The sequence below is a fragment of the Cyprinus carpio genome, chromosome B14 (assembly GCF_018340385.1).
Source record: "Cyprinus carpio isolate SPL01 chromosome B14, ASM1834038v1, whole genome shotgun sequence".
Lineage (NCBI taxonomy): Eukaryota > Metazoa > Chordata > Actinopteri > Cypriniformes > Cyprinidae > Cyprinus > Cyprinus carpio.
The window spans coordinates 14,404,872-14,416,882 of NC_056610.1; the positions used below are offsets into that span (position 1 = coordinate 14,404,872).

Below are 12,011 nucleotides of genomic sequence, written 5' to 3' on the forward strand. Positions count from 1 at the left end.
ACTTGACCTTAAAGTATACCAAGGGGGGTTTATTCTATTTACTTTTTTTCCTTTTTTTTTCTTTTTCTTTTTTTTTTACATTTACGCGTTTGGTAGACAGTTTTATCCAAAGCAACTTGCACTGCATTTAAGGTATTACATATATTTGAGCATTTCTTGCTTTCCTTGGGAATCGAACCCATAACCTTGCCGTTGGGTGTTCGCTACTGTTCGAGTAACCGCAAGTTTACAATATGACTGGGGATTTAATCTGACGGATATAATAACCAAATTATGTACTAACTGAATACAATTTTGAACAAAATGCTTAAAACCAACACTGCAAAGAAAACAACATTTTAGTTAGCCTACTCCCCTTGTGACAACTAGCCCCGGTTATGTACAACGCTGCCACGCTAATTTGAAAGTTACTGAACACAAACATTAACATAAAGGCCAGTAGGTTTTGGTGGGATGGTAAGACTTGTTTGGCTCACCCTCAACAATGTTCCAGTGCAGCCTGCGGCTATCCAATGAGAGCCCAGCCCTCCTCCCCCTGCTCTCCTCTCCTCTCCCGCCTCCTCCGCGAGCTCTCATCTCTCCGCTCCGCGTGCAGCCAGTGACTGCTGCTGTCTCGCGGCGTTTGGAGGTCTTGCAGGCGCGCTGTATGGATGCTGAAGCTTTGGCGCTGCTGTAAACGCGACACGGAATCAACATGTCCAACCCTCCGCACGACCCGTTCTACTCGTCCCCTTTCGGACCGTTCTACCGGAGACATTCACCGTACATGGTGCAGCCTGAGTACAGAATCTATGAGATGAACAAACGACTCCAATCCCGGACAGAGGTGAGTTTGGCATTGCTCCACATGAGACAGTGACAGCTGTAGTTTGGGAAAAGTTATGTTGGCCAGTGCATTTGCAAAATGATTTTAATTATTTCCTAATTGGACAAAACTGAGAGCGGGAACTTCAGTGATCAGACTATATCTGTGTGACTTTGTGAGCACTGTAAGTTTCATAGATGCGCCGTGCATATTGATAATGCTGAGTGCATCATATTGCTCGGATTACTTAAGTAGATCTATTCGGGACAGTGATTCCTAAAAATTCCAGTGCACTTCAATGGAATGATTTCCAACTACGAGAAAACAGATGTGCGTTTTTATAAACATTTTCAGAACATAATGCACATTTAGAAGCTTTCTCAAGCATTTTTATGAATTCACATCATTTAGGCACTGTGTACAAAAGCAACATAAGCATCCACTTTGATCACTAATTAAAATCCACGTGGAGGCTGTGAGTTAATGAACAGCGCACGAGCGCAGAGCAATGATGCTCTTCTCCCAGAGCAACAACTGTTTTAAATAAAGATTTAAAATGAACTTCAACAATAAAAACTATACAAGCGTTTCTACTAATAAACTGATTGATAATTTAAAGGATAAAGGAAATGAGTTAAAAGTGTGAAAGATGCCAAAAGCACTTTATGGTAAACAGAAGCATTTGATTTGCTATAAAAGAGAAAATGAATAGTCCAACAAACTTTCCGCAAAAGCAATATCAGCATTGGACTGAAGAACATTACTTGATTTTAGTAATTTAGATTCATTCAAAAATTCAACATCTGCCTGTTATCATTCCCACCAAAAAGATGTTCTTAATAATTAGGCTACTGTAGTCAAATGCTGAAAATTCAAGGTAACATGATGGAATATGACTTTTGTAAATTTGAATTTGTTGTTCACATTCACATTTAGCAGATTAAATCAAAAATCAAAGATTATTCATCAAATTTTTATGTAGCAACACAAAATATTTTAACCTTCATCAAGCATTTAACCTCAGATCAGTTTTATATAGACGCACACAGACCTTAGTAACGGTGAAAACAAGCAAGCATAATAAGATTTTAGCATCACCACACAAAAGAACAGTGACAACCAAAATCATAAATAAATTCCAAAAACAGTAAAACAATAATCCTATAATAGTAAACACATCATTTATTTATTCTGCAGTGCATGCTGAGGACTCGCATATACACTTAGTAAATCAGCAGTATTGTTCGATATTAAGTTTATTCGAACAACTCTGTAGTTGAGGGAATATTGTTGGTCTAACATGTGCTTTAATGTAGATTCAAAGTCATTCTCGTTTCCTAATATCTGTGACTCAGAAAACCCATATGCTGGATGAAATGTAATTGCCTGCTTGCTTTTTTCTTCTTTTTTTAACAGTAAAATCAGTTTAATCACAACAAAACATGGACTGTATGTACTTGAAACACCCCTTACCCTTTTTATTGTACTTTTAAAATAATACAGTAAAATTGCTGCAAATATTGGCTGTAAATATTTGTGCTGTGATACACAGACATGTCTGTAATCCTGATCCAAATGGAAAATAGTTTTCTTCAAAGATCTGCTGGTTGCAGTGCAAGTCTGCCCACAAATTCCCCTTGGGTCTCCGCTTGCAACTTCTACCTCCTCAAACCTTCTCCGAATTCCACTCACCTGTCAAAAACCAAGATAAATAATTGCAGCATTTATTGTTATCACAATCTGTCATACCCATTTGTGAACTTTTGACAATTTTCCCTTGAAAAACAGCATTAAATACACTAATGAAGTGCACTGTCGCAGTTCTGGCAGGTGAGCTTCTGCTCATGTGTTTGATGGAGGTGTTGTAACTTTAAGGAGACCTGGGCTAAATGGAACAACATCATGAATAATGCATAAGCAGCAGCGGCCCAAACCCTGAAGACTTCCACTCTGAAACGCCACTTACCAAACAGCCCATATTAAACATGTGCCAATATATCATTTTAATCTTCACAACCTCACTTTGGCATAAAAGGGCATTTGCTAAGATTAAATCTACATGAGTGATTGATCTTGATAAGATATTTCATTGTGAGGGTAACAGTGAGTTTAGTTGACAAATGTGATTTGCTTCTGGAAACTGTTGCAATCTGGAACTCAAAAGGAGCAAAGAGAGAAAGTATAAAGATTTAAAAGTATAAAGATTTAAAAAAAAAAATGTTTTAAATTAGTGTTATAATTTAATTAAATTTATCACTCATCAATGTTTCCAAAACAAATTGTTATTGGAATCAATAATTGACTCACTCAAATAACTGCTTTGTATCACAGCAGTCAGTTCATGTAGCGACTAATAATCTCGCTTGCTGTTCTATACCTGTAAAATTTGCTACCTCAAATGTTTTCTTGAATCTTTGAATTTTGCATAGGTTGGTGGGCTTAAATAAACAAACATCTCTGCTCTGCGCACACAAATCCATATGGCAGATGGTAGAAATGTTTATAAAAGTCTGATATCTGGTATTCTTTTTGCAAATTGTAGCACGTATAGGTCTAGCGCCTTGCCACAGCGGCATAATAACGCAACTCTATTGCTGATATCTTTGCGAACAGTGAACGCAGTATTTATTAGCCAAGCACGCTGATGTGCATTTGAAGCCAGTGGTAATTTAGCACCGATTTTACAAGGGAGAGTTCCCCCCACAGCCATCCATCATGTAGACATGCAGACTTTCTTAGTTTAAGAGCTTTAGGCAAACACTGAAACAACAGGGGAGCGCAGTGCTAAAGTAGCCACTGTCAAACCAAGTGTTTAATAACCACTTGGCTCTATATTTCTCTGCATCAGTCATTTAATGACTGTACATTAAAGCTAGCTAATTGATGTATTAGCACCTAAAACATTGGAATTACGCTTCATGTTGCACATCACATGACTGGAGTGAAAGTAGAATTGGACAAAAGCAGGAAGGAGCTCAGGAAAGCTAGACAAGAGGGCTCAAGCGTCCCGACTCTTGACTCGAGAGTTCTCAGTACAGAAGCTGGTGATTGATGTATTTTATTGTCCAGAGGCTAAAAATGTTCAGCCCATTTTCTGGCAGCAAACTAACTTCAGAGCAGATCAGTTAAGACTGTTGCGTTTTAAAGATCGTCAGAGAGTTTGTCAAGAAATTGATATTTTAAATATTCTGTTTAAATGCTTTCTCCAATCCCAGCTTAATATGTAAAAGATGTATCATTCATTGGTTGATAAATAATGTGATTCTGTGATGCTATCAAATAATCTGTTAGATCTAGATCTTCAAGTCAAAAGTGAAGTTTTTTGCTGTTAATATGAATATGTTAGCCTTATTAAAGGTTATTTATAAGCTTGTTTGTTGACAAATTTTGCATTTAGAAGAAAAATGCATTCAAAATTTAGTTTCTCTTTACAGATCAATGATTTTAAGATTGGACAGATTTTGCATTCAAATGCTTTCTAGAATCTGAAGCATCCCACCCCAATAAAAGCTGCTGAAACTGAGGCTGAAACCAGTCGATTGTTCATGCATTTACTATGTTCTGTATGGCAAATGACACATAGTGCACTATGTAAGGGATAGGGAGCGATTCACATAGTTATACATGCTTTCTATTGGTGTGAATGAAGTCTGGTTTCGTGTCAATGTGAAGCAAACCTCTTTTTTTTCTGTAGTAACAGTTTCAAATCTAAAGGGGGAGGCTATGAGACTTATCGAATTCAGATAAATAAAAATGGGCCTTTGACAGGCTGACAAGTTAATGAAATGCTTTTGTAAAACGCTATTTTTAAAAAAGGGAATGACCCACTCAATATATTCTGCCCTGACTTCCTGTTTGAGTTTCAATTTTGTTAACATGTTGAATAACTGTGTGCATCTTTATTTGACCCTCTAACTCTAGCACTCTCTATTCTAATCCTGTTAAAAAAAAAAAAAAAAAAAAATACTTGCCCCTTTTAGACTTGCACTCTATTGAATTACTGAAAAAAAAACCTGAAAAAAAAAAAAAAACAGGTCTAATAAAATCAGTTTTTAAATGGTATGGGTCACCACTTGATGAGATCACATGACCAGATAAATACTACACTCTCAGAAAGAAAAGTTACAGAAGCTGTTACTGGGGAGGTACCCTTTCAAAAGGAATTAATATGTACAGTACCTTTAAGGATACAAAACAGGTGTACCTTTTGAAAGTGTACTTTCCACATTCTATCTCTAGTGGCAGATTTTACACCTGTTTTTTCTAAGAGTGTATCAAAAACTGTATGTACTGTACACCAAGATGGTTCACTCATATTACTATGTATGGGAGAAAGTATAAAGCACAATATTAAAGAATAAGTAACACCTTATAAATGTAAAAAAAAAAAATTCATCACATCATCACAGCTGCTGTTAGAAGTTTTAGAAGTTCATGTCAGATTTTGTTGCTAATTTAAAATATGTTATTTAAATGTGGTTTTTGCAAGCAGGTTTTTTTTTTTTTTTTTTGAGTAGTTGGCATATGTTGACTTCATTATCCTGCTGTTTTTGGGCACTTTCACTTGCAGAAAAATTAACCATGGCTGACTGTGAACAGAACAATTATACAATAGCATGCTTTTGCATTATTCTGCATCCATGCCGTTCAGTCTGTTTTTATCAGCCTGTGCAACATAAACCAAAAAATAGAGTGCTTTTTACATTTAATAGAAGTCATATCGAGTTTTGTACTCTTTTAAACATGCATATGTACATGTTTCCTTGAGGCCTGCATGCTGAAAGAGCATCAAACATGTTTGCTGCCATTTGAAAGGTTTGCTGGATAACCTGCCACATAAGCATATGCAAATAAGCATGCTGGTTAAGATTCAGAGGAGGAGTTTCATCAACCTCAGCTGGTATAAACTCATTAGCATAACACTTCTTAATATTCACAGGCTCTGAAAGAGTGCAAAAAAGGAGAGGTCACTAAGAAGACAACAAATGAAAGGCAAGCTTTATTAATCTGTCTAATGGTTTTGGAATGGGATGCGTTTATGCAAAGGATCCGTGCGAGTTCACAGCGGTGTTTCGTTTTGATCTGAGCACGATCGATAATGCATTTCACTGTGGAGAAACTCAGTCTCAAAGTCCTCGAGGTAAACCAATCATTTCAGCTCCTCCACAGTCCCATAAGAGCCTAAAATGGCACCGAATGGCAAATCAGTCTAACCATGTCCATCATCATTTATATTACATGCTGCCTAATTGATTTTGTAGGAAGCAGGTGATGGACAATGGATCGTGTTTTAAGAGCACATGATAAGTCTAGCATAAATTGATGTGTCCAAATTGACAAGTTTTGTTAAGCAGTCAGCCGAATAGGATTGAGAAATATCTTATTTCACTATCAATAAAGACATTATTTTCTTTTTTATTGGTAGCAGTGGACCTAAAAACACTATTTCGCACTCTCTATGGGATGAGGATAACGTATAAACCTCTTATCAATTGGCTGCATTATGTAATAACAGGTTATGGGGTCCCAGCTGATATGTGACATATATTACATTAAAAACAAAACAGAAGTAAAAAAAAAAAAATGTATTCTCTGGAACAATAAGGTGGCGTTTAAACTGGCAGGATACTAGGACAATAGTCCCACCTTTTTCCTGCGGCTTTCCCAAAGTTCCTTCCAGGCTACACTGTTGCGCTGATAACAGATAAAGAGGGATCGCCCATTTTTACCAACTTCCTGTTTTCAGACTTTTTCTGTACAGATCATATTTTTGATTCCTTTTGTCCAGCCCTGAGCGATGATGTTTTTGAGGAGCCTAGGGCGTGTTATCACCGATAAAACATCAAGTTCTCAGCTGTAAGTGTTCTGCATGGGTTGGTTTTTTACTGCACTAGCTTCATCAATATTTGGATGGGTTGTGAACCTACTCTGTTAAAAAAAGGCATGTGCTGGTTAGGTATATTATGAAATGTTATTATAACTTAAAATAACTGCTTTCTGTTTTAATATATTTTAAAATATACTTAATTCTTGTGATGGCAAAGCTGAATTTTCAGCAGGTAGCCTATTAATCCAGTCTTCGGTGTCACATGATCCTTCAAAAATCTTCTAATATGCTGATTTGTTGCTCAAGAAACATAACTTTGTTGAAAACAGCTGTTTGATTTAACATTTCTGCCTTATTTCACTTGCATAATTCAGATCATGTGCACTTAACCTTATAACAGAGCCAACTATTGTTGAAATTCAGATGTTCTTAAAACAACAGCAAAACAAGGACAAGCAGGCGAGAATAGCTTGCTTAAAAATACCCATCGATGTTGTTTATACTGTCATTGTTTACTAAAATGAGGTATCATGAATCGATGCATGAATTGTTTACGTGCTTACTGCCATTTCTACCACAGTTTTGGCTTGTTTACATCGTTAGTATTCCCTGAGATCTGTCGGCGGCTGTCACTGATATGTAGGAGGAAGAAGTTCAACAGCAGTTGTACAAACCCTGCGCGTGATTGCCCACACACAGCTCTGTTCAGCTCATCAAAGACCTTGTGTACATTTCATGAGTCCTGAAAGGTGAGTCTAAATGGAGTCTGCCTGGCTGAGGACTTTTTAAATGTCAGTTCGCAGATGTGGATATATAAGGACAATTTACACCAATTCCCATGTCGCATGAACGATTAGGTTGCCTTCAGCACAGTACCATTCAAAACAGAAATGTTGATACTTCTCGTAGTACTATTAAGGCTAGATCACACTGCCTCTAAATAAAATCAATATTCCAGCCATTCTGAAACTGACTGCTGGATTTAGGTGGTTAGGAAACACAACAAACAAACACTAACAGGAAGAACACTCTGATCCAGTGCAGCAACAACCGTTGGCTCTAAACTCGCATTTAAATTATTAAACAAAAACTAGTATGAGGAAATATATTGTAATAAATTGTTATTTTATTATTAATATTATAAAAGTAAATAAAATATTACAATTAGTGCTGTCAAACCATTAATTGCAATTAATCGCATCCAAAATAAAAGTTTTTGTTTACATAATATATGTATGTGTATCGTGTATATTTATTATTTATATATATATAATATAATACATTGTTTTTGTATATTAAATATACTTATTTATAATTTTTATTTAAATAAAAACTTTTATTTTGGATGCGATTTATCGTTAGACAGCGCTAATTACAATAAATCTAAATATTCTAACAAAACCAAATAAAACAAAAACCAACAAAAAAAAAAAATACTATAAATGTGCTCTACAATACTAGCAAAAACTAAACAGGATTACAGTAAAATTACTGTAGTTTATGAATTTTCATTTAATTATGGATGATTTTAATTACTTAACATCCTTAGCTTGATTATTGACTTGAAATATCTAGTTGCAATGTCCAGTTATAGATAGAACAAACTGTTGTTGATTCAGTTATATTATTTACCTTATATTGTTTATTTGTTTACACTTTATTTTAAGGACCAATTCTCACTATTAACCAGTTACTTATTATCATGCATATTACTAGCATATTTGGTTTATTAGTACTTATAAAGCACATATTTATGCCTTATTCTGCATGACCATATTTTAGATCCATTAATCCGACCATAATACCTAAACTTAACAACTACCTTACTAATAAGCAGTAAATTAGGAGCTTGTTCTGGGAGAACCTGTATATTAGTGTGTGTGTGTGTGTGTGTGTGTGTGTGTGTGTGTGTGTGTGTGTGTGTGTGTGTGTGTGTGTGCGTGTGCGTGTGCATGTGAAAAGTATACATATCAGTTACTTGGTGTGTGCACAATATGTGTTGGAAAAAGCAGCCGCTATTGTTATTTACCAAGGATATGGGACGTTGTTGTCTCTCTAAGCTCTTGGATCTAGCATAAATCCGAGCTGCTTGGCCCCTGCGGAGCGGTGACTGGGTCGAGAGCCACCATTGGCACATTGATGAATCCCTTTAGACATTCCAATCAATACGGCTTTATCTTCAGGCAACCCGTGCAGACGCCCATGTTAGTTCACCAGAGGTCCTGAAGGACTGATCGGTGCGCTGTACATCAAAGCTCACTATCAGCTATAGCACGCTAGACAGTTACAATCAGCACTAAAGGCAGGAACCTCTCATTTTCTATGTCAGCTACAGATTACTGATCTATAGCCAGCTCTCCCTTGGCTGCAGTGTTATATGTCATCTTTATCAAACATGATCTATGTCTCTGAAATGCAGCAGCTTTGGTTTATTCCATCAGTCAGTCAAGAGCAAAATATATATATATATATATATAAGAACAGCGCAACAGGGATGCACAGATTTATCATTTTAAATGTAAATCACATCACTAGGGAACTACGGTACAGTATAAGAAATGATCCTATTTAACAGTTTAAAAAAGGCACATTTTTGGCACATCACATACCTTCACGCAGGTTTACAGATACTGTTTGCGAGGGCTGCTGAGGCATTAAATAGGGTTAATTAGTGCAAATGGGCAATCAGATTTCCTATTGATTGTGACAGTACAGATTGCCTTCCAGATAAATGAAATCCTATAACTCTGAGTCCTGCTGCAGATACTGATAATGCTGTTAGCGGCCATTAATGCTCTTCCGTAATTAGCTTATATCAAAGTAATTAAAACAATGACAGTGTAAAGTAATTACGTTACATGCTAACTCAATATTCCGTCTGTGTTATCTCAACCTATATGCTCGATATCTTGTTTGCAGAGTATAATGAAGGGTCCTTTCAACATTTTTGAACATGTGGGTCATTGTATTCATTATGTCCAAAAGTGATTTCACAGAATGACTCCGTTGACTGTGATTTACAAGGGCTAAAAATATGATAGATTATATAATCATGAGTTATATTGTAAAACTTAAATTGTAAAATTTATAGTAGTCTTATTGACACAAGACCTGTCTTTTTAGACTGGACTATAATAAACAGAATGAATGTTCTTAAACATTAGATCTCCATCACAGTTATTCATCAGGACCTAATTTTGAGGTCAGAGGTCCTTGGTGCTGAGGAGGTCATTGGTGGTGACTGTACAGTAAGATGGATCCCCCCGCGCACGGGCCATTGATCATCAGGAAGATGTTAGAGTGGAGAAGATCAATGTACACTCAAAGAGAGCAGTCAACACCTGCTGATACAAACACTGTTTGATAAGCTCAGCTCAAGAGCACCCATCAATGAGCTGCAAAGAGATATTGAACTGAAAAGGAGCTCAGAGAGTTGTGGGATTTCAATCACCACTACATTGACGCTGTACATTGTGATGTGATGTGGCTGAAAAAGGAGACGATACTTACCCAAGTCAGTCAGATACAGGCCAACAATGTCTGTTTTTCAGACCTTAAAGGGGGTAAGAGTGAATAAAATCAGTCAGTTTTAGGACTGGGGTAATAATATGGATTACTCAATTTGAATCAGTCTTCATTTTGATTAAAGATTATGAATGCTTATATTTTATTATATTTAATGCTTTATATTTTTTTTTTGTCTGTGCTGTTTTCAGTTCAGAAGCATTAACAAAACTTCACTTAACATTTTGTGTAGCCCGCATTTTATCCAGTAATTAAAATATGCTTTGTGTATTGTTTTTTAATATGAAACATAGCCATATCTTTTGAATTCTGTCAATTTTATTATGAAATTTAAACATTTGGCACTCTTTAACATCACCGTAGCCACCTCAGTTCAATCAGCAGCATGGAAGCCATTTCAACCAATCATCTCTTTCCCTTTTCTACTAGTTTTAGCACAAAATAAACATAAATGAACATCAGAAATCAACCAACAATGTTCAAAAACACTAACAAAAATCTTTAATAAACCATGTAATCATGCAATCAGTGTTCCAGCTGTGAAAATAAAACAGTAACACAAATTATAAATAATTATCTCAAAAAAGGCAAAATGTCCATCGCTAAAAATAAAATGACTCTAGATAGGTGCATTTTGATTCCTATATGCAGTAGATAACATATTCATTATATTCTTACTTAACCTGTTAGTGATGTTTCATTTATTGTATATTTGAATAAGTCTGTCATATTTTAATTATTTAAACAAATTAGACAACAAAAAAGACAGTTTTTTATTTGAATGTTGATCTTAAAATAAATATCAACTCTTTTGTTAATTTTAACCTTTAATATTATAGTAATGTACCATAGTAATTTATAATAGTCTACAGCAGTTATCCTTAATATATACATACTTGACTTTAAGGTTGTTTTAACTCAAAGCTTTGTCAACCCACAAGAGGCCAAGATGGGAAAAAAGGTAAAAACGAAGAAAGCAGGATTATCTGATGAAGTCATGCATCCTGCTGAGTGTGACTACAAGGTTTAATCACACACACAAACACACATTCACTTACTCACAACACATACACAAGTAGAAAGCAAGGGAAAGACTTTTAGCCAAAACTGTGTGTCATGAGTGATAGTGTTGTGCTAATAAACAGCTGTGTTGGACAACATCAGCCTCCTGCCTTATTGAATGGAAAAATGATCACCGTTGTCAAAACTGATCACTCACTTACAGTGACTAAGACGGCAGGTTGTAATAGGGCACTGACTCACTCCCAAAACACAGAGCAGATGAGGCTGCTTCCTCCACGCTTGAAACAGCGCTTCTCGAATACGGGATGCGGGACTAGAGGTCTCCTGGGTCGGCCACTATACAATGTGACGCTGCCTGAAGTCGACAGCCCTAATTGTAAACATCTGAGAGGGCTTGTGATCTGTCACCAGGCAACATCGGCTAGATGGCAACATTGGCCTAAACGACGTCTGTTAGAATCAGAGCTCTGTCAATCACAGGATGCCGCGGAGCCTAATTTTACATACGCTGAGTATGTTCACAGCTAGTGTGCCATCTGATGTAGTGGCTTTAATTTAATTCAAATCAATTAGCGAATCTTTCCATTAGCAGTGGATTTGGAGGATCTAGGTGCCCTGAATGTACATTATTTATAATGAATTTTGTTGTTATTTTCGACTTTTAATAACAGTGCGCCAGTGCTCTCTACATCACCTTTAATCTTTAATTAAGGAAAACTTGCATTTATAAGCACTGAGCTCATGTAATTTGAATGCTAGATCGCAGAATGGTCCCAAAATGAGATTTTAGGAGAAAAGAGCAAGACAGTAGGGAAGGTATAGGCCTAGGCT

The 12,011-nt window shown here is 36.2% G+C and overlaps 1 protein-coding gene across 3 annotated transcripts in view; it reads left to right on the top strand.

Annotated features, from left to right (window-relative positions):
- Window positions 1-564: 564 nt before the first annotated feature.
- Window positions 565-12,011, top strand: part of LOC109102482 (LIM domain-binding protein 2) — a 51,351-nt gene continuing 39,904 nt past the window's right edge. Inside the window, exon 1 of one of the 3 annotated variants that reach the window (XM_042738193.1) lies at window positions 565-826. In XM_042738193.1, the coding sequence (XP_042594127.1) occupies window positions 695-826 (132 nt within the window). In that variant the 5' untranslated portion in view covers window positions 565-694. The remainder of the gene's footprint in view (window positions 827-12,011) is intronic. The other 2 variants (XM_042738192.1, XM_042738191.1) reach the window with 2 other exon arrangements.